The sequence below is a fragment of the Rhea americana genome, unplaced genomic scaffold (assembly GCF_003343005.1).
Source record: "Rhea americana isolate MKP2758 unplaced genomic scaffold, rheAme1 scaffold_186, whole genome shotgun sequence".
Lineage (NCBI taxonomy): Eukaryota > Metazoa > Chordata > Aves > Rheiformes > Rheidae > Rhea > Rhea americana.
In genome coordinates this window covers 986,078-1,008,828 of record NW_028185994.1, presented here as the reverse complement: position 1 = coordinate 1,008,828, position 22,751 = coordinate 986,078, and the positions used below count along the sequence as shown (strand labels likewise).

General features: G+C 48.2%; 1 protein-coding gene across 1 annotated transcript; it reads right to left on the bottom strand.

Moving 5' to 3' along the window:
* Nucleotides 1–1,651: 1,651 nt before the first annotated feature.
* On the bottom strand, nucleotides 1,652–19,996 carry SLC49A3 (solute carrier family 49 member 3). Its single transcript, XM_085302143.1, has 10 exons — nucleotides 19,721–19,996; nucleotides 18,661–18,819; nucleotides 17,095–17,314; nucleotides 11,048–11,124; nucleotides 10,793–10,930; nucleotides 10,121–10,237; nucleotides 8,337–8,489; nucleotides 6,295–6,452; nucleotides 5,089–5,201; nucleotides 1,652–3,694 (listed from the first exon to the last, which is right to left on the bottom strand). Exons 1-10 carry the CDS (start codon nucleotides 19,994–19,996, stop codon nucleotides 3,540–3,542), a joined length of 1,566 nt encoding a protein of 521 aa, XP_085158269.1. The 3' UTR covers nucleotides 1,652–3,539.
* Between the last annotated feature and the right edge of the window lie 2,755 nt (nucleotides 19,997–22,751).

Sequence of the window (22,751 nt, the reverse complement as noted above, 5' to 3'; positions counted from 1 at the left end):
CTGCTGGGTGTGTGCCTGGCTCCCAGAGGCTGGAGCTGGGTGGGCAGCACAGGAGCAATGCTGCTCTACAGGACAGGCGAGACCAACTGCCGTGTGTGTGTGCAACACAGCGACTGCCCTCCTGCAGCCTCCTGGCCCTCTACCCGCAGCCACCCGCGGCTGCTCAGGCTGCGAGCGTTGGTTTTCTCTCACAGGTAGGAGCTGCTTTGACTGGAGCTCAGGTGCTGTGCACTGCTGGGCAGCCCTGCTGCACACTGCCAAGGGAGCTGGCCATGGCCAGCTGCCCTGGCCTCGCACTGGCACTTTCCCCTGAGTTAAGCCCCTTGCTACTCTCTCACAGACCTCCTCCCGTCCCAGACACGTGCCCCCAACAGCACCTGTCCACCTAGCTGGAGTGAGCTTTGCAGCAAGCAAGGACTGCAATGCCAGATCAGGCTGCCTGTGTCACTCAGGGTCTTGCCAGTTCCTGGGGCTTGAGCAGCTCTCTGCAGTGATGTGGCTGCATGGGTCTCTCAGCTCTCTGTTAGCCCTAACACCTTCTTATGAATCTTCCATTAGGAGAGAGTGCCACACAATGTTCCTAGAGCTGAAAAATGGACACTTGAGCCATCAGAGAGGCTCCCTGAGCTGTGCAGCAGCCCCCATCCCTGCACATCTGGAGGATCCCTGGCATTATGCAGGGTGTGTGTGTGTGTGTGTGTGTGTGTGTGTGTGCAGTCTTTTACCTAGTGCACACAGAAGGCACCAAGGAAGAGCAGCCAGGAAGTGCTGACTCCTTTGGCTGGGAACAAGCAAGACCTATGGGCAGCAAGAGTGCTAGGCAGGCCAGGGAAGTAAAGAAGGAGCAATGGCATGCAAGGTCTCCCCATCCAAGGGCAGAGGCTGCTGCCTTAGGCCACTGGAGCTGCCCGCACCAAGCAGGCAGGGACTTCAGGACAGGCTGGGGAAGCTCAGCAGAGCAAYATCTTCCGACTGCTTCTCTTCTCCTTGACGGGCTTGCTGACAGGAGTGGGCAGGCAGCCAAAGTCCCAAGGAGCACTTGAGGAGGTCAGCCTGTGAGGTGTGGCCACCAACAGAGCCCATGCGAGACCACCCTCTGTGTTGAGTAAGCTGTGCTGTTGGGGGTGCAGAGCCCTTCAGACCCCAAGCCCCAGCTGCAGACTCTTCCCAGCTGCTGGTGGACAGGCCACCCCCTCCTCGCCTGCTGCCAGGATATCAAAGACCTTCACTGCCAGCCATTCTCTCTTGAGGTTCCATCCACTTGGCAGCTCCTCACAAACCTGTACATCTGATGCACTGGCTGAAGGAAAACCTCCTCTTTTATATTTCTTCTTCTAAATGCTAAGGTAAAGATGAGAGTGGCTCAGCTTGGGCAAGGCAGACTTTCTAATCAGGAAATTAGTAGACTTTGGAGACATTTGCTAGCAATGTGCTTCCTCGCTCCTTCAGCCTAGAAATGTGGTCTTCAAAACAGAGCTAACATGGGTGAAACCTAGCATTTGGAGCTATCTGAAATACCATTCACCCTCATCATTTTGAGTATCACTTAACACAAGGAGAACATCGTGACCTTAGACTTGTGCTGACTTGATCCACTCTTGCATTTCTAAAATACTTGTTTCAAGATTCAAACAGTGAGAAGAGCTGAATCTTTCCTTAAATTGCCCTTTATTAAAAAAAAAAAAAAAGTGTGTCTGTAAATATACAAAATCATCAAGCACCAAGCACTTCTTGCTTCACAGTACAGTAGGACTCAGGAGTGACAAGTAAATTTAGTGTTAATCTGTTCAGTATATTAGGTCCAGGGTTGCAGAACTGACAAGTTAGTTTTGAACAAGACAGCCATTCCAACTCCTCTGACATATCCAAGTTCATTTTCTTTGAACTCATCTTCCTTCCTGCTCCTTCAGATAGAAATTAGTGATTACTGGTGACAGCAGGGCTGCAGCTATAGGAACTAGCATGCTCTTTCTGTATGCAGTTAGATGCCTTCTAGAGGCTTTCTACTTGCARGTAAGAAAGAGACTCCAAGCAGTGAGAGAGCTCCTCTTTATAGTATTCCCCAAGAAAAGTGCATCCTTCACTTTGAGTAGTGCTCTAGCTAGACTGGAGAATGTCGCTTAATCTTCAGAGCTCAAATTTGCAACAATTTTCCTTGATTAACAAAAGTGCTGAGATCTCCTTGCAAATTGCATGATACAAAGACTCACCCAGCCCTACCTATCTTATTTCTTCTAGCATGGAAATGCCACAGGAGTACAAGTGCTCCAGCTTTATACCTAGACTTGAGAAACGAAGCAGGATAGTTGACTGCCGTGCAAGTATTGCTGTTTGTAGACAGCAGAAAGGTTCACTTGCGCCCTTTGCAATTCTTACGGTAACTGAATTCCAAAGGGGATCTTTTGTGCATCTACCATCTCTTCAAACACTGAAGGACAGCTGTGAATTGCAGCAGGAACTAGAACATGTCTGTGTAGTGTTACTCCTTACTTGACCTTCCTCAAAACCACTCATATTATTTGCAAAAACTTTGAAGACTACCTGCACTCTTTACACGGTAACCTTTGCTTGTTTTCTTGCCACCTTTCCCAAGGCACTGCGATTTTTTCCAGAAAGTAAGCTGCTCTCTCAGTGTTCTCCTGTAGAAGGGCACAAGTCTTGGTCTGGGGAGGTTATACAACCCTGTTCTTACAGTGGCAGGTTCATCCTCCCATGGAAAATTTGAATCACTGGAAGAGCAGGAGAGCTGGTGAGACAAGAGGAGCACAAGGCAAAACAAACTGATCCTGAATTTCTCAATATTTGGCAAGGGACTAGAAGCAGCAAGGAAGGCTGCCACATTTAGCACCTGCTGCTTACTGATTTCTTTTTTTTTATGGTCAGCCCTGCAGGCAGAGCTTTCCTTTTCCCATTTGTAGGAGAAGACAATGTGGCTCATTGTAACAGAGTTATACTGCAGATAATATGCCTAGGTCTCCCTCCTGCAAGAGAAAGATAGATGCTCTAGCTCCTGCCTCCTTTTAGCCAAGGAAGAGGCACAGCTAGCTCCAGGTTAGAGGGGGAAAGAGCGTCATGCTACACAAAAACCGCAGTACTTGCAAGCTAATTTTCTGTCAACTTTATGGTAGGCATGGCTTCTACCCCTCTGAAAGCTTTACCAGAGGTCCAAGCATGTGAAAACAAAAAAATGGCTGAAATGCGCTCTTCTCCTCTGCAACAATYCTTTTGCTTGAATCAAGACAGCTGAAAATACCTGCTGTACTTCTGTAGTTGACCAACCCCCTCTGGTCTTTCTGGCAGCATAGCCACCCAGTACTCCGCACCCCAGTCTCAGAAATAAATGCAAGAGTTGTGGAAGCTCAAGAAGTAGCACCCCAGTAGCTCTGCTTTAGCCCTTTTCTTCTTAAATCCAGGCTGCTTGTTGTGCAACAGAAATCAAACATCCCAGTGTTTCAGATGAGCACTCRCAGTCATAGCCCCTGCCCACAGACCTGAGTCCTTCCATAACTGGCCCTTGATGTGTACCCTTTTCAGCCTGGTTAGGCTTCAGGAACAGTTCCCGCTGCCGTATCTTCTGCATTGACCGACGTGCCACTGTTTGTCTCAGCATGGAGCCGCTTGTAGTCTGTGTTGAAGAAGATGACGTAGAAGCAAGCCACAGCACTGCAGAGCCCAGCCAGCACCAGCGTTGGGACTGTAAGAAAGATAAACTTTTAGAAGGTGAATCTGTGACTCCCCAGAGCTGCAGAGGTTTAGAGGTCAGCTCCCCAGAAGCTGCAGAGTCTCAGTGGCCTTCCCAAAGGGTGGCCCCAAGGCAGGTGTGCAGCTCATAGTGGGGCAGCAATAGTCTGTTAAAAGCCAAATTTCCTCTCACACACCACACACATAGGAAGAGGGCTTGAATAAATTGTGGGATATTTCCAGAATTCCTGTCCTGCTTGGTCCCACAAGTTGGAGATCTTATACTGATGCACCCAGTGTGTGTGTGTTGGGGGCATGTTGGGGGAGAGGTAATGAAAGGTACAGGGAAGACCTAATCAGGACACTTGGGCTTCGTACGATCTACACCTGCGATGTTCCTTGCTAGAAGGTCACCAGAGAGCAAAGTGTAGTAAAGGTCCCTGAAGGAAAAGCTTTAATCTAAGAAAGGATTTTGTCCTAAGAACATTTTTGATGCAAAAAAAGTAAATCTAAAAAGGCTGTATGTGATGGCTTAGAAGTATGTGTTCTCACTTCAGTGTTGTCTCAAAAAAAGCACCTCCCTACCTTTCTCCATAGATGTTCCTGACCATTTCAGATCATAAATTGAGCAGTGACAGGTACCCAGTAATGAGATCCAGCTCTAATTTGACAAGATGGGCAACTGCAGACGTTCAAACATGAAGCAGCCAAATTACCGGGGCGGGGGACAGTTATTGTGAAGTTATTGGCAATTACTGTTCCCTGACAGCTATTGGAGCTGGGTCTTGAGATCTGCTCTGCTGAAGAAGACTTTTAGAAAAGGTGTTTGCCAGCCTCTACATTACAGTATGTCCACAGGGCTTGGTGTCAGTATTACATGARTGTGAATCAGCTGAGAGATCAATGCCAGCGTTTAACCTACAGTGCAAACACATTTTTTTCCCTAGTTCATCTCAGTTGCTGACTCTTCTCCTGACCGTCTGAGAATAAGTCAGCAAAACGGTACATGAATGTATACGTGCTTTTGCATGTGTCTGCAGGAGCAAGGGAATTCACTTTCTGGCAGTGCACTGGTGCTCTTCAGCCTGCCACACTGCAAAGGAGCACAAGCTGTGCTGCCKGCATAGCGCCTTCCCTTAGAACAGCTTCTCAATATCTTGGTGAAGTTCAGGTCCCTGGAGTACGGCCAGAAGAGGAATTTTAATCAGATGGCACCTTAGAGATCTCCCATTTCWGCCTTGCAGCCCTGTTTTAGCCGTACCAGCAGAGTGCACTACCGGGTTGGGAAAGGCGGCCAAAAGATACAGCAGTTACCAGTCCTGCAGGCTCCCTGATGGTGAGACGTGGGAGGGGAGGCACATGGAGAGCAACTGAGTGTTCGGTGTAGTTTCCCAAGGAGGTACTTACTGGTCCAGTCCAGGGCTCTGTCTTGGTCGAGGGCACAGGTGGAGGATGAGTCATCAGAAACCCGCACGGTGAGGGCTTGCAGCAGAATCATTAAAATCATGCCTTGGACCTGGCTGTGGGGAGAAGCTGTCGTGCAGTTACTGATCTTGCCTGATTCACCAGTCCTTCCAGGGCAGCCAGGCTGCGCCAGTGGGGAGGAAGTGAAGCTTCTGTCTGAAGCAGGGTCTTCTAGGACAGCAAACTACTGACAACTGCCTCTGACCCAGGCCCTCAGCAACCAGCCCTGGCTCACAGACTGGGCAGGCTGGCCTTTCAGCRTACCCACATGGCCTGCATGGCAGGGCTGCTGTGTACTTCCAACAGAAGTGGACAGGTGTTGAACCACAGCCGCCAGTGAGCTGAGGCTTAGCTGCTGGGCAAAGATTAGAAATACCTCTCACTGCAGAAGCGAGGATGGGAAAAGCCAGGCAAGGACTTCAGCCTCCTCCTCTTTCACAGCTAGCTGCCAGGCAACCATAAACTTGACATCGAGTGGAATACAACAGCCTTCAAGAGGAGGTGTTCGATGCCCCTCTTTGACAGCTGGTCATTGCTGCTGCTGAATTCCCAGACACACCTGGTGCTGGGCCATGCACAATTGCTTAGAGCTCCAGGACACTGTTCCTGCTGCAGCTCACTGCCAGCCCAAGGCACGTACATTGAGTGTGGAAAGACATGACACTGCCCTGTTTGGTGTGGACCAGCTGCCCCGAGAGTGATGAGCCCCATCTTGCCCGTGGGAGCTCTGAGGCCTGACAGGTCCCTGTGTTGCCACGGAAATGGGCATCACTCTCAGGCACACAGCTTGTGCTTGCTTCAGACATAGGCGATGCTGGTTTTATCTCCCTGCTTTGTGCCAAGGAAGGGAGACCTTCAGCTGTGTTCTTGCCCTTCTTGCACAAGACCCACATGCTCTTCCTCGCATTAAACTCTTTAGTGGAAGCTCATCAGCTCTACAACTCGGATCAGGATGGATGGCCATCAGCATTTTGTTTAAGACAAAACCTACAGATGCACAGCTCCCCTTTGGCCATGCTCATGTGCATGCGTACCAGACAGAAGAAACGCAGCAGCAGGGCTGGCACCGATATCCATGCTCTGCTTTATCTGCACCCACACCACTGTCGCTACCCAAGCTCAACAGATAGGTTTAACTTGCCTCCTTACCTTGCAACAAAAATCAGGCCGGTAGATGTGCCCTCTCCCACGGGGTAGGAGCACTCCACAGCCAGCTCCATGGCAACGGGGTAGATGGCAAAACCGAAGAACCCAAACAGTGAGCTGGCTACGGCCAGTATCACGGCCTCGTGTCTGAAACGAGATGCCTGCAGGAGGAGATACAGTGTCAAAGCCTCAGTGTCAGCACCACTGCACAGAAAATCTCTGTTTGAACCTGTACTTCACCATCACCTGAGGGAAGTCCCAAAGGTTCACCGTTCTCACTAGTACCTTCCTCATCCTTTTGTTGAAAGATCTCTTTTACCTGCAGCCTTCCAGAGTCAACAAATGGTTATAGAAGATTTATCTGTTGAGTTTAAGCAAGGGGAGAGAGATCAGCAGAATTATCTGAAAAACACAGGTGTGGTCCTATTACTGTGACTTGTCTCCCTGGTCAGAAATTTACCAGTAGTACACTCAGCTGATCTCCAGTATGAAGTGAAACACACCTGTTCCTCCTGACACAAGCTAATGTGTCTAAAGTGGCACTTGGAGTAGGTTACAGATGAGAACTCACCAGATGGCTGCAGCTCAGTCTAGGCTGAAAAGTATTCTTTATCATGTATCAACACTATCAGACTCACTTTTATAACACCAGGGTATTATTAAAAAAAATAAATAAATAAAAATAAAAAAACCCACCAACATCATCCACAAACCCAAGTGATTAGTTCAGTTCCTAAAAGAGCCTCATCCTCAGCTCTGCAGGAAGGAGCATGGCCTTGTCCAGCCAATGCTGGTAAAGCCAGTGGGGTAATAACTGCAGCCATAGGGTTGGTGTCTCCTTCATTACCTTCTGTATTACACTCCCACGGAGGAGCACTAGGTGTCCCTCCTGACACAGCTGCAGCAGGACTGTGCTGCCTTCCCTAGTTAATGGCAAAGCAGCAGCCAAACACATGGAAAACTGTATTTGTCTGGAATCCAAGTTCAAAACATCAAGATATCAAAACCCAAAACCATTTGGATGTGKTTTTTTTGTGCTTCTTTGTGCTTGGAACATGCTCTTCACCTGTTTGAGCAGAAAGGGAGGGGAGAGGAGGGCAGGGCCGGGTTTGCTTGTTGCTCCGGACTCAGCCTCATATCTACTCCTTGCTCTCCCCGAATCCAGGCATGATGACCTGTATTCAAAGCACCCAAAATGCCAGAGCACTGAAAGGGGAGTGTGAGGTCTGCATCAGGCACCCCCTACTACGCTGAGCAAAGCACACCATTCATCTGTCTCTTCAAAGTGCAGCTAACATCACTGGGATCTTGGCCTAGTGGGAGGAGTAATCACACCTGTGTTATAAGGTAGTCTGAGTCTTTCAACAAGCAGGAGAAGTACATAGCACTAGTCTGTCAGGGAAGCAGTCACCTGCACGAGCCTGGGCCCTCCACAGGTCAAGGAGCCCTATGCCTCATGCTCTGTTTCCTGCTGGATGATGGCTCCTGTTGGCAGTGACTGGGTTTGTGTGCAGTACCTGCACTCCAGCCCCACGGGTATGAAGTTTCCCGGCTGTGCATTCCTCTCCTAGCTGTATTTGTGCAATCTCCTTTTCTTGCTCTTCATCCCTGTTTTGACCAGGTCCTTTCTGCTGGCCTTAGACCTCCTAGTAGGCATCACCGTTAAAGGCAGGCATTGGGAAAACTATGGTTATGTTGTTTATTTTTTGTAAGACTGATGCTTAGCAATTCCATTGCCTTTTTGACAAGAATGACCCTAGGGAGAGTAAGCAAACATGGCAATCCAACTGAAGAAAGTAAACTAAGCCCATTTATTCCTAACCTGAAGCAATTTATCTGAGTCTCCATGGTGTGACTCCATGAAACATACAGGAAAGGGGATTTCTTTAAAACATTCCTACCCCATGGAGGGGTAGGAATTCCCAAAGCAGAACAGGTGGCTTAATAAATACCATGACATCAGTTCACCTGCTTCAAGGTGATGACTTATCAGATAGCAACAGAAGTAGACCCACAGATATGGTGCAATGCAAGGGAGAACTCACCACTGCAAACATGATGCAAGCRAGAGCAGTCAGACAGAAGCAGACCTTGGTGGACTCTATAAACCTCCTTGTTCGGTCAACATACAGTCCTAATAGGAAAGCACCCAGCAAACCGCATGTGGTGAATAGTGCACCATTCAGGCCAGCAAACACCTGCAGGGCAGAAGAACAAGTGACTGAGCAGCTAAAGTTGGAAGGCAAGAGGTTTCAATGTCACTGACCCATCTGCCTGCTTCTGGTAGAGCATTTAATGAGGCAGGACAGATTCTCCAGTGCCTGCTCTGGTCTCAGAGTAGCAAATACCTTGCCGTAGCATGACCGCTGCTTCASGGATATGTGGACAACAGGGTGACAGCAATTCCAAGGTCTCAGTGGAGAACGAGCTTTTGCATATCTGGCCAGGGAGGCTGGGTATGTTCTATGGTATTGAATGTTTCATCCCACATGTGAGGGATTCTTGGTTCCTCCAGCAGGACCAGGCACCTGGTCCACACTTGCTGTGGTAACAAATCCTTTGGGATCTTCTGTTTATAACTGCGCTCTGGGCCGTTTTCTTACCAGTAACCTGTACTGGCTGACTGCCCATCACAAGGCTGGTTGCCTCAAAGACTGTTATACCAGATGCTGCACAGCCAGGCTGGGGCAGGGAGGCAGAGGCTGGCAGCAAGAATAGGACCTATGCTTTACTGCCTGTGATAACTGTCTTTGCTTGTTCTCCCCCTTCAGCTCCTTGAGAAGCAGTCAATGTCAGACACCAAACCTGAAAGCAGGAAGGCTTTAACAAATTTGGGTAAACATTTTTGGGAGCCTCAGGGGCAGAATAGATGGAAAGGGTATCTGGAATAGCTCCTGTGAGCTCTGCTGTGGGGTTGGGGCTGGCCAGCCACATGCAGACAAAAGCACTGCAGTGCATGAGAAGCAAGGCTAGCAAGCTTGGAAGGTTTCTGGTGAAAAGCCAGCAGACTGAATCAGTCTGACCAAGCTGCATAGCCAGATTTCACAGCATTAAGCTGGCTATCACATAGCTGTAGGAAATCAAGAAGGAGAAGAATAAAGAGCAGGTAGGTAGATGTGCAGGTGCAAGTGGAGCTGGAGAAGTGTTTTAAAACTCTCCACAGGAACATGAACAGCAGAACAGGAGTGCTGCCTGTTGGAGGGGAAGCAGAGGAACTGGGGCAGCCCCTGGTAAGGCAGGGAGAGAGCAGGTGGAACCAACTGTGCTCAACCCCAGATGCAGCACCTAGCCACTGCCATAGGAGGGAAGGGTGCAGGTTTTGTGGCAGCTCTGTTTATCCAAGCAATCTCCTCTGTTACCGTGCCTTCATTTTAGACTATGCAGAGAAGAAAGGTGATTGCATCAGCCTGCCTCCAGCTGCCTGCTCACTCCAGTGCCTGTCTGGGACTTCTTCCCTTCTGGGGAAAGGATCATAGGGCTGCAGAGGCAGCACTGCTCTGCAGTGGCTTAGAAGGAACTCCAACACTCTTCCTTCCTCAGTAGGGARGGGACTGTCTAAGGAGAGAGGGCATTTCATCTGCAAATAGAGGCCTGGCCTGGCCAAAGGCAGTAATGAAAATGCTGATCATTTGTTATACTAAAAGCCTGAAGGTGATCTGGATTAATGTGCTGCTTAATACATAATGGACGTTATCAGGAAATGAGAGCTAGACAGTACAGCTTATTCACTTGTCTTCATTTTGCTCTGAGTCCCTAATCACTAAAAAACATTTTGACTGTATCATAGATCATGTGGGAAGAGGGGATGGAGGGAGACAGATAGGCTCACATTTGAATATCCTTTTTCGCAGAGGATCTGTTCCAGTAGAGCTGAAAAGCAGGTGAACATCCCAATTCCTCCTCCAAAGCACACAGCCAGGATGATGTATGACTTATTTCTCAGGAGCTAAAAAAGAAGTTACRACATCATTTAAAATGAGTGAAGGGGAAAGAAAGGCCCAGCTTCAACTGGCCTTTAAGGTCAGTGTCTCTGACTCCTCAATTAGAAAGGTGAAGAGGGCAATCCCGTAAGCATTAGAGCAATTCAGTTTTCTGCTATCAACAGGGATTTTAAAGCCAGACAGAGGCAGGCAAAAATAGGTAGTGTGTAGGGCAGAGGGGACTCTGCAGTGACCTTAAATTCTACTCTTCACTTTGCATGCGCCTTGCTACCTGCATGCGATCTGCTCAGATGGCTCAGGGTTGCAGTCCTCTTGGAGGAGYCCAAGTTTATCTGTCTGAGCCACCAGAACAGCAGCCACTCCATGACTGAATAGCCAGACAGCATCTGCCCCACCTCTGCAGTGAGCAGATGCTAACTCCCTGAGGTAGGAAGAAACCTTGCTCTCCCTCAGAGGCTTTCCACGGCAGGTGGAGCAGGGTTCAGAGTACGCTTTATCGGCAGATTCCCCAGCACAACCCTCACTGCAGYGATGGTTTCTCTCTGTGCTATGGTACTTACCATTTTGAGCCCTGTGAGGAATGGCTGGGAGGTGGAGTTACTGGCACTGGCAGAAGGAGGTGTTGGAGGAACCTTTTCATGAATCCCAACAGTTGCTAGAACACAGGCTGTTACTGCTGGGATGGCGTAAACACCCAGCTGTACGACACAATGCAAAGACATGTTACCAGCCTTTCCATCTCCACTGCCTGCAAATACAGAAAGCAGCTGGACCTCAAACAGCCCAGCTGCCTGACTAAACCAGATTTCATTTACCATCAGCGGAATGTGCTTTCCTTCTGGAACTAGTGCAGGTGACAACACGTTTGCTATTAGAATACCCAAGGGATTGGCTGGAAGAGAATAAAAAACACACCTGTTTTCATGTGAGCAATCAGAATCATGTGTCCACCTCTTCTAGTCACATTAGTCAGCACTAGTGCTGTAGGGTGCAGCGGAGCAGCAACAAGTAAGGACAGAGCAAGGCATATATGTGGAGAAATGAGGAGAGCAACACTTGCAAAATTGAACTATGAGGTCTCACTATTGCCACGTAAGTTCCCCCACTCCATCTCAGAAACTGATTTTCCTATGGCCCCTAACTCGCATAACAGGAAACTGTTTTTCATCTATGATTTCTGCTGTCCCTATTTTCACAACGTTGCCCCCACAAACACCAAGTTGAAAGGAAAAAATGAAGACAGACCTATCCAAATCTTCTGCCCTGATGTCATATTGCAGTTACAAACAGAGGCACTTTCCCTTGGCAACCTCAGATTCCCACTTGAACCTGGAACTGGAAGGGAAGGTATCCCAGCRTTAGCTGGGATGCCTCTGAACATGCTGGGATGCCCTCACACGCCACCTGTTCAGCCTTACTCTCAGTTTAACATCCCCTGCCTGCTTCCCTGACAGAGAATCTTCCCATTCATTTTACACATTCCTGCAATGTGGTTATCCAGAGTCACAGCCAGCCAGCATTAAAACAGAGAGTCATTCACAGCAAGCAGAAAAAAMCAGCATTCTGTAAGCAACTTGCACTTCAGGAGAAAGAACCAAACCACAGCCGGTTCATCCTAACCTTTCCCCGACAAAGAGTGTGCTTGTTGAGACTCTGACCAAGACTGGTGGGAAACAGTGACAGGTGTCAAGGAGAATTGCCTGGTCACCTTCTGCCATACCCTTATGCTGTGTTTAGCACTTTCATYCTCATGAGTAACAAGCATCTCATCATTTGGTGACTCTGTGAACTTGTATTTATTCTAGAACAAAAAATACAGCAAAACACCCCTTGCAAAATAATAAGAGCCCATGTTACCGCTGTGACACAGTACATGGGTTGCCAGTACATGGGCTGAGAACCCACACACCACAGCTGTATTTCACATTTTCAAAAGACCAGCCATAAAGGACAATGTTTGCTCATGCCAGTTGCAGCATGTCAGCATGAGCACCTTCCCATTTACACTCAACAGAAGGATACCAATGGACTGCAAGACAGGACAGAGTTCAACCACTGTAACTGAGATACCACAATGAACTATAGAAATGTTCTCTGTGAAGCATAAGCAGWTCTGCCAAAGGCAAAATTACAGAGACTCACAAAATCATAGAATTGCTGAGGCCAGCAGGCACTTCTATAGATGATCCAGTCCAACCTTCCTGCTCAAAGAAGAGTCTATTAGCGCAGGTTGCGCAGGGCTGTGTCCAGTTGGGTTTTGAATAGGCAACCTGTTCCAGTCTTCAGCCACCTCTCAGTTAAAAAGCTCTTTCTTATGTCTAAACAGAAGTTCCTGAATTTCAGTATGTTCCCATTGCCTCTTGTCCTGTCACTGGATACTGCTGAGATGCTAGCTACAGCCAGGTCACTCCTGACAGCTTGCAAGCCAAAACATTGCTCAGTAAAGCCCATCCTCTGAGGCTGGATCTGAGTACTGTGTGGAACACCACTCTCTGACTCTGCTTGGGAATGTCCAAAATTGTAGGGGACTACTTCCTAACTTTAATGAGATGTTGTGCAAACAGTCAAATGAGCAAAGCTGATTTTCTACTAATACKTATGTCCTGTCCCTCCTCTTCTTTTGTTTCCACTACAAAACCCCAAGTCTTTCCATATTTCTCATAGTCTCGTATTTCATCTCCCTGCTCTTCCCCATTATTTCCTATTTTACTCCCCTACTGCCAGCTCCCTTTGCATCCTCCAATAACCAGATAGTTTGAGGCACAGGGTGCTGCACCTGCCTTGGAGTAGACTGCTAACTGCTCAGCAGTGGGCCAGGCAAAGACAGCAGATGGGGGGGGGGCACGCTGCGGGCCTGCTGAACCATTAGGGCTTTTCATGTGGGTCTGGCTTCAGAAGGAGGCTCTCAAGAGAGAGAGAAAGGGGAGGGGAGAGAGAGAAAAGCCCTACTCTTCTCCTATGCCCAGTGAAGAGCCCTGAGCAGAAACCAGCCCTGCTATCAGCTCCCACTGACACTGGAATCCTCCAGCAACTGCAGAAGGGTTGGCTAGCCTGGTAAGGAGGACTTTAAACTAGGGAAGATGGAGAAAGGGGAGAGTTATAGACGCAAGGTAGTCAACAAAACATGGCTCAAGTCTCCAGCAGCTGCATGCAATCAGGGAAGTGCATACAGGACATGACTATGGAGGATCTTGTTGCACCCATCCTGAGAAACCTGCATGCTCTATTATCTCTCTGAAGTTCCTGTACACCAATGTAAGCAGCATGGGGAATAAACAGGAGGAATTAGAGATCTGTGTGTGGATGCAGGGCCATGATCTCATTGCAATTACAGAGATATGGTGGGATTACTTCCATGACTGGAATGCTGTCATGGATGACTACATGCTTTTTAGGAAAGACAGGGCAGGAAGGTGAGGTGGTGGAGTTGCTCTTTATGGCATGTATTGAGCTCTGCCTAGGGGTGGATGAAGAGTGGTAGACTAACATGAGTGACACTGTTGTAGGTGTTTAATACAAGCCRTCTGATCAGGAAGAAGAAGTTGGTGAGTCCTTCTACAGACAGCTGGAAGTAGCCTCATGATCACAGGCCCTGGTTCTCATGGGGGACTTCAACCACCCTGATATCTGCTATAAGGACATTACAGTTAGACACAAACAGTCCAGGAAGCTCAAAGTTATTGATGATAACTTTGTGACACAGATGGTGGGGGAGACAATGAGGAGTGGTGTGCTGCTGGATCTTGTAATAACACAGAAAGAAAGACTGGTGAGAGATGTGAAGGTTGGGGGCAGCCTTGGCTGCAGAGGGAGATGGTGGAGTTCAGGATCTTGCAAGGAAGAAGCAGGACAATAAGTAGGATCGCAACCCGGGACTTCAGGAGAGTGGATTTTGGCCTCTTCAGAGATCTACTTGGAGGAATCTGATGTGTCAGTGCCTTGGAAAGAAGAGGGGTCCAAGAGAGCTTGTTAATATTCAAGCATCACTTCCTCCAAGCTCAAGAGCAATGCATCCCAAGGAGAAAGAAGTCCAGCAAAAGGGGCAGGAGACCTGCCTGGATGAAGAAGGAGCTCCTGGCCAAGCTCAAATAGAAGGAAGTAATAGAATGTGGAAGAGGGGACACGCTGCTTGAGAGGAATATACGAATGTTGTCAGAGTATGCAGAGATGAGATAATGAAGGCTAAGGCCCACTTGGAATTAAGTCTGGCAAGAGATGTCAAGGATGACCAGAAGGTCTTCTTCAAGTATATCTGTAGTAAGAGGAAGACTATGGAAAATGGGGGTCCACTATTGAATGGGGTGGGTGGCCTGGTGACAAAGGATATAGGGAAGGCAGAGTTACTGAATGCCTTCTTTGCTTCAGCCTTCACTGCTAAGGGCAGCCCTCAAGAATCTCAGAGCGTGGAGACAAATGAGAAAGTTTGGAGATAGGAAGACTTTCCTTTGGTTGAGGAGGGGGATTGGGTTAGAGATCATTTAGATAAAAACGACACCCATAAATCCATAAGATCCAATGAGATGCACCCACGAGTGCTGAAGGAGCTCGTGGATTTAATTGCTAAGCCACTCTCCATCATCTTCCAAAGGTCATGGAGAACAGGAGAGGTACCTGAGGCCTGGAAGAAAGCTAATGTCACTCTAGTCTTCAAGAAGGGCAAGGAGGACCCAGGTAACTATAGGCCAGTCAACCTCACCTCCATCCCTGGAAAGGTGATGGAACAGCTCATTCTGGATGTCATCTCTAAGCATATGGAGGACAAGAAGGTGATCAGGAGTAGTTAGCATGGATTCACCAAGGGGAAATCCTGCTTAAGCCATCTGATAGCCTTCTACGATGGAATATCTGGCTGGGTAGAGGAGGGGAGAGCAATGGATATTACTAAGCAAGGCTTTTGACACTGTCTCCCAGAACATCCTCATAGGTAAGTTCAGAAAGTGCAGGCTAGATGAGTGGATTGAGAACTGCTGAAAGGCAGAGCTCAGAGGGTTGTCATCAGTGGTGCAGAGTGCAGTTGGAGGCCCATGGCTAGTGGAGTCCCCCAGAGCTCAGTACTGGGGCCAGTCTTATTCAACTTCTTCATCCATGACCTGGATGAAGGGACAGAGTGCCTCCTCAGCAAGTTTGCTGATGCTACCAAACTGGGAGGAGTGGCTCATACGCCACAGGGCTGTGCTGCCATCCAGAGGGATCCGGACAGGCTGGAGACTTGAGCGGAGAGGAATGTCACAAAGTTGGACAAGGGCAAGTGCAGAGTGCTGCACTTAGGGAGGAGTAACTCCATGCAGTGGTACAGGCTGSGGGCTGACTTTCTGGARAGCAGCTCTGTGGAGAAGGACCYGGGAGTGGGGGTGGACAACAGGTTGACTATGAGCCAGCAATGTGCCCTTGTGGCCAGRAAGGCCAATGGTCTCCTGGGGTGCAATATGAAGAGTGTTGCCAGCAGGTGGAAGGAGGTGATCCTGCCCCTCTMCTCAASCCTGGGGAGGCCTCATCTTGAGTACTGTGTCCAGTTRTGGGCTCCCCAGGASAAGAGAGACCTGGAGCTACTGGAGAGAGTCCAGCGTGGGGCTACAGAGATGATCAGAGGACTGGAGCATCTGCCGTATGAGGAACGGCTGCGAGAGCTGGGCCTGTTTAGCCTGGAGAAGAGAAGACTGAGAAGGGATCTTATCAAAGTACTTGAAGGGAGGGTGTGAAGGGGATGGGTCTGAATTCTCTTCAGTAGTGCCAAGCAACAGGACAAGAGGCAACGGGCACAAAGTGAAACACAGGACGTTCCACCTGARTATCAGCAAGAACTTTCCTGTGACAGTGACAGAGCACCGGAACGGGTTGACCAGAGAGGTTGTGGAGTCTCCTTCTCTGGAGATATTCAAGGCCYGCCTGGATGCAATCCTTCTAACATGCTCTAGGTGACCCTGCTTGAGCAGGGTGTTTGGACTAGATGATCTCCAGAGGTCCCTTCCAACCTTACCCATCCTGTGATTCTTTGATTCTCTGAAAGTGTTCTGCATAGATCTGTGAGGATTATTAGGGGACTGGAGCATTTCTCTTATGAGGAAAGGCTGAGAGAGCTGGACCTGCTTAGCCTGAGAAGAGAAAACTGAGAGAGGGGAATCTTATCAGTGTCTACAAATACCTGAAGTGGTGTGTCAACAGGATGGGGCCAGAACCTTTCTAGTGATACCCAGCGACAGGACAAGAGGCAACAAGCAAAAACTGAAGCAGAAGAAGTTCTATTCGAATACGAGGAAAAAAGTTCTTTACTGAGAGAGTGATAGAGCATTGGAAGAGGTTGTCCAGAGAGGTTGTGGAGTCTCCTTCTCTGGAGATATTCAAAGCCTGCCTGGATGCAACCCTGTCTATGTTGCTCTAGGTGACCCTGCTTGAGCAGGGGTGGGTGTGGACTAAATGATCTCCAGAGTTCCCTTCCAAYCTTAACCATTCTGTGATTCTTTGATCCTGTGACCAACAGCTTCACTGGCAATGTTGGCACCAGCCTCACAAGCTGCAGAGTATGGGGCACTGCAGAGACTTTGGATTTAGTAACACTGTCCTCAGACTCTGTCATATTTGTGTAAAGATGATCACCTTGGCAAGGCAGAAGGGAAAGGAACAGGGAGCCTGGGTTGCTTAAATTGAATTTTCCAACTGGATGTAGTCAAGTCCTACTTCTTCCTCCCCCTTATCCTGTGGAGCTGTGAARGCACCCATTTATTGTACAAGGCTCTAAGATTCTTGGGCAGAGCTGGGTTTGCAGAGTGAGTTAGGTGTGGTATAGAGGGCCTGCTCTCCCCAGGAGSAAACAAATGCTGGCAAGTTGTGGAGGTATAGGCATTACTTTGCAGCTATAACTTACACATCGACGCAATCATGTTTGCTGTTGCTCTCTGGTGGTCTGGGAACCACAGTGCTGCCAGTTTTGTTGGTGAAAAGATGACAAGKGGCTGTGCCAGTGCACAGAGGCATTGTCCAAGAAACAGGAACCAGTAACTCTGGGAGCCCAGACTCAGGAACTTCAGGACGCTGAATGTCCGGATGATGCTACCTGCCATGTTCAGCCATGCACTCAAGGTCACCTGGAGCAAGCAGAAACAGCCAGAGGTTTTGTGCTGCAGCCTGAAGCACAAAGTAATAGGGTAGCCTGAGCAGGGTCTCAGATGTGCTATGGGAAACACTGGAGTGTTGGTAATGACAGCATGGGGAGTTCTGTGCAGACTGTCCCCACCTCTTTAGCTTGGGTCACTGTAAACTGTGTGTGTTTTTTCTTCTCTCCCCACAGGTAATAAGGCCGTCTCTGGTACCCTGACCCTGACCAGCCTGCAGCCTGACTGAGCCTGCCTCAGGACCTCAGCGAGGAAAGAGGCAGAAGCAGCACCAGAGGATCCCTGGKCCACCCTGCAGGGTAATAGGAAGGCTGTGACAGGCAGTTCTCCAGCAAGCTTATGAACCCACCCTGACTGCAGAGCTGCTCTGTTTCAAGTGACTTTGACTTCTTCCCTCAGCATATTTCATTCCAGCTGGTAGCTTCAGGCCACAGTGAGGTGAATCCCAAGCTGGGCTCAGCTCTGCCACCATCCTTCTGGGTCTCTCCCACATGTACACTCCACCCCAGCCCTGATTAATCTTTGAGAAATTCAAAGATCACTCGCTTTACTCTGTTTTCAACTCCATGCTATCGCCCATATCTTGCTGTGACCATCTAAAGATCATGGAAATAAGTCCTTTAGTGCATAGATGCTGTTAATGCTTTTCTATCCCACTAGAGGGCTACCTCCTTTAAGGTCAAAAAGATTCATTATCTTAGTACCACAGGAAAAAMCAATACTTATTTTTACCATAGGTCTTAAAAGCTCAGCAGTGGCAAAGAGGTCTTTGGGGCCAGGGACAGCTGAACTATAGAAGTAAGAAACTTAAAGACTTGTGAGTCACAGAAATCACACGGGGAATGAATCTATAAAATCTTTTCACTGAGTAGTCGACTGCTTTCGAAATACTGAGCCATAACAAGTATACATGAAACACTACTAAGAGCAGTGTAAGCGTGCTGTGTAACTGCTCTGGCATGCCTTTCCAAAGGGCTCTGACACAGTAAGTCAGCTTAGAAGCAAGGCAAGGCAATGGGATTCTCATCACGCATTGTCATAAGGAAAAGTCTTATGCTGCCTTCAGAAAACCTTAATTATGTCTTTTTATGTCTTCTAATGTATTCTGTCTTTTCCCACTATTCCCCACCTCAGAGCTGAGTTTACAGCTATTGCTAAACCAGAGCACAGCTTTCAACCCACTTGTCCTCTGCAGCTTTCGACAAGACTCCCTCCCACTTAGCATGCGTGTTAGTGCTTTGTGCAGCTAAATACACGGAGATGTCACCATTGCTGTCTCTGGGTGAAAGGTCCTTGGGGTAACAAATAGTTCAACTCACGGCCCATCTGAGCCCCACGCTGTCGAGGACCCACGTTGCCACCAGYCCAAATGGGATCGAGATGAGAAGGTACACGAGCGAGAGCCAGTTGACTGCCTCCAGGGAAATGTTGAAGTAAGAAGCTGTCTTATCAGCCACAGGAGCAAATGTCAGCCACAGCTGCAGAACAGAGAGCAAAGAGGGTAAGCGTGAACCTGTTTTAGTCTCTTCTTGAAATCCGGATGTTAAGGCAGGTGATCAAAACTCAGACATTTGGTACATGCCGTTACTCAAAATACTCAACATCTGATCTCATCATTACCATGACCCTGAGCCCTCCATCCATTTCACAGCCTTATCTTCATACTCCTGCTGCTAGGAGCTGGGTGAAGTAGAGGTCAGTACCTTTCTACGTCCTCAGCCTGGATGTACAGGCCTCGGATGCACTTACTTACCTGTTGCAAACCCCAAGCAACTCCTCTATGTTCGTATAAACAACACAGATGCCACTATTTCCTATCTGCAGATAGCAGTCTCTTAAACTCAGTTGGGTGTTTACGGCTAAGTTAGTAAGCCCAGACGTGGCCTTGTAAGAACAACTGTGTCATGTGTCAGCCAAGATAGATACTTGCATTTGCCACACACCGTATTGATTCAGAGCTGTCCAGCACAGCCTCGACATTAAGGAGAGGGCCTACAGATTTGCATTATTCAATATACTCTTCAGAACACGTGATAGGGAAACACAGGAGGTACATTAGTAATAGTCCGTCTGTTCCAGTTCAATATCTGAAATTATTTCCTTAAATCTTGTTTTAGGCACTGGTTTCATCAACAAAACAGAATTTTAGACRTGAAAAACAAAATGATTTGCAGAAGGGCAAACACACATGATTAGGGTGAAAATTAAGGCATTTTGTCAAGTTAATAGTGGTGACAGCCAGCACAGACTGCCATACGAGTGATCTCTATGGCCTGATACACTGTATTGCCATGTACAATGTGGCAATGCCTCTGTGATACCTTTTCAGTACAGGCTTGGAAAGGAGGAGCCAAAGGGATGACTTGTGCAAAATGGTACTTCTGCTTTACGAAAGGCACAGGTGCAGCTCAGCAGTTTCCAGTTAGGCACTGCCTGCAGCAGCTCTCCCAGTCCCAGCTTGCTCCCTCCCCTGCACTGGGACACAGGAACATAGCAGGGTTGAAGGTGGTGCAAAATGTTTCTCTGAGACATACAGAACTCCTCTTCCACTGAGAACAGTCTGTGAAGCAGGAGGACAATCTCTCCGTTACCAAATTCTCCATGTCTAAGTTCACTCATCACCAAAGGGCCATACACACTGGAAGCAAATGGCATCCGGCCTCAACAACAAGCCTCTACACTGACAAAGCAGCTCAACAAGGAAGAACAGAGGTAAAATCTCCAGAAAAGTCAGATCCCTGCCTGGATGTCACTTTTAACCTCTACAGCTCTCTGGAAGACCAGGAAGACAGCAGCCAGCCACAGTTGCTGTGCATCCAGGCATATCTCCAGGGACAYTGCTGAAGCAGACACACGTGGACGAGAAATGTGCACACTGCCTTGCAGCATGTCAGTCTCCACTTGTGCAGGTTTCTCTTCCTTTCCCAGKTATACTAAGTAGTGGTGGAAGTCCTCCAGGCTGGATGAGTCAGCATCCAGGCTCAGGAACTACMTGGTCAAGTGTGAAGACAGTCCCAGTCCTCTGCTCCCCTCCTCCTCTCCTGCTTGCTCACACTGACAAGCATAGACAAGAGCAGGAAACACTCTGTGATACGCTCTCCAGTGCATCTCTCTGTCCCCAGTGCTAGGACAAGACAAAGTGTGATATGCAGAGCCAGAAAGAGATAAAGAGGAAGGAGGCATMTGCCTCAGCAGTTCACCAGTATGGCTGTGGTCAGAGCAGCCAACCGGCCCAGGGCTCCAGGCTGGAAGCAAAGTGCATATGCACACTGGTGCCTGCCCGTGGCCTTTTAAAGATAATGCGAGGGTTTCCTGCACTACACTGGAGCTAGGAACCTCCAGAAGAGAAGCACCTAGGAGAAGACTGGCAATACCAGGCAAGCTAGTACCTGCTTTGTATAGATGAGAGATACGGAGGCTTCTAAACTCAGCACAGTAACAGCGATTCAAGCGAAGGGTTATTYACCTTCACTGTGAAAGCCTTCTCCGTACCTCATCCTCCCTGCTGCRCTTACTGGTTAATGAGAGCATTCCACACGAGACCTGGAACAGAAGGAAGCAGGGAGGAGCGCCCCTTTTGCTGCCGCTTGGTCTGGCCTGGTTTGGCTCAGCCACAGCTCCAAGACAGGACTGCTTGCTGTGTTTGGCAGCAAAGGTTTCTTAGCCTACTCTTAGTCTACGCACTCAGTCTACCTGAGTGTCCTGGTAAGTTCCTCCTGTGTTGTTTTCCTAGTCGTGACAGTCCCTCTTTCTCTCTCAAGGCAAGGTTAGTGTTGCTGTCTGCCACTTTTTGTGACACTGAAGGCCACTACACAGGAAATTGCATGGGTAATATGGGGGAATATGAGCTGATATTTGGAGCAGGCATGGTCCTGGAAGCTTGGTCTACCACATAAGGCTAAGGAGGTGACCTGTTTCCTCCAAGTAAGATAACTCAAAAATCACGCGTCCTCAGCAAGCTGAATTTTGCAGGTGTCCTGAGACACAACACAGAACATAAAGTTGCCTGAAACATCTCCACAGAAATGGAGGGCACATCTTTACTTGCAAAGCAATTTTCATACCACAGAATTGGTAAATAAATCTTTCTATCTAGAACTCTTAAGAATAAATCTGTCTGCAAGCTTTGTTGATTTCAGAGTCTTTCAATAGCTCTCTCCATTTTGATGTGATTTGCCTCAGGAGCACATAGGAAAAGCACTAACATCAGGGCAAACCTGGGGATAACATCATACGCAAGCATACTTGCAGTTCCAATCATTTGCATTGGCCTTAGACATGCCCTAAGATATTTAATAAATACCCAGTTTTTAAGTGGTGAAATTCTGGTGTAAGTTCTTACCATGGGAGAATATTTCTCTTGCACTGTGGACAGAGTCAGAAAGTTGGCAAGAGACCAAACTAGACAACACTRCAATTTTTCAGGGCTACAAAGTTATTAGCAACACGATCCAGGACACTTGCAGATATGTGGAAAGGACCTTTTAAAATAATCATTCAGTTTCACTGCTAAGTCTTGAGTGAAATCCAAGCCTGTCAAAACAGCCTGGAAAAACACTATACAGCTTTATTCACCCATGCTATCACTGTTAAATTCTCCTAGGACGGATATGGATTTAAACTAATTGTGGTGTATTTTGCCTGTTAAACAGGCTTAACTGTAAGCAAGCAATTAGGTTTCACATTGCTTTTCTTGCTTTCTTAAGATCTTACGGTTTTAAAGGATACATAGATTTACCACAGGATACAGCACGTAAGTCTTTTTGGCATTTCAGTATATTACCTGCTTCTCACTGTATTATCCGTTTCTCTGTTCTAGCATCCATTGCATCCAATGCTGCATTCCAGCATTCCTGGCATGAAGGAATACCTGTTCTCCTTTCCCAGAACATAAGTATCTGCACATTGCAATGCCTGATCTTGGCTGTCAGACCGTCTGCAGTCACAGCATGGTAATCCTCAAGCACATGCATAATTCTGTATCAGCCTGATGATTATCAACAGTGGCCTCAGTGATTTGATGATGGTTGTTGCCTACCTTGATGGATGTTGTCTACCTTGACTTCAGCAAGGCTTTTGACACTGTCTCCCATAATATCCTCATAGATAAGTTCAGAAAGTGCAGGCTAGATGAGTGGACAGTGAGGTGGATTGAGAACTGGCTGAAAGGCAGAGCTCAGAGGGTTGTTGTCAGTGGTGCAGAGTGCAGTTGGAGGCCCATGGCTAGTGGAGTCCCCCAGAGCTCAGTACTGGGGCCAGTCTTGTTCAACTTCTTCATCCATGACCTGGATGAAGGGACAGAGTGCCTYCTCAGCAAGTTTGCTGATGCTACCAAACTGGGAGGAGTGGCTCATACGCCACAGGGCTGTGCTGCCATCCAGAGGGATCCGGACAGGCTGGAGACTTGAGC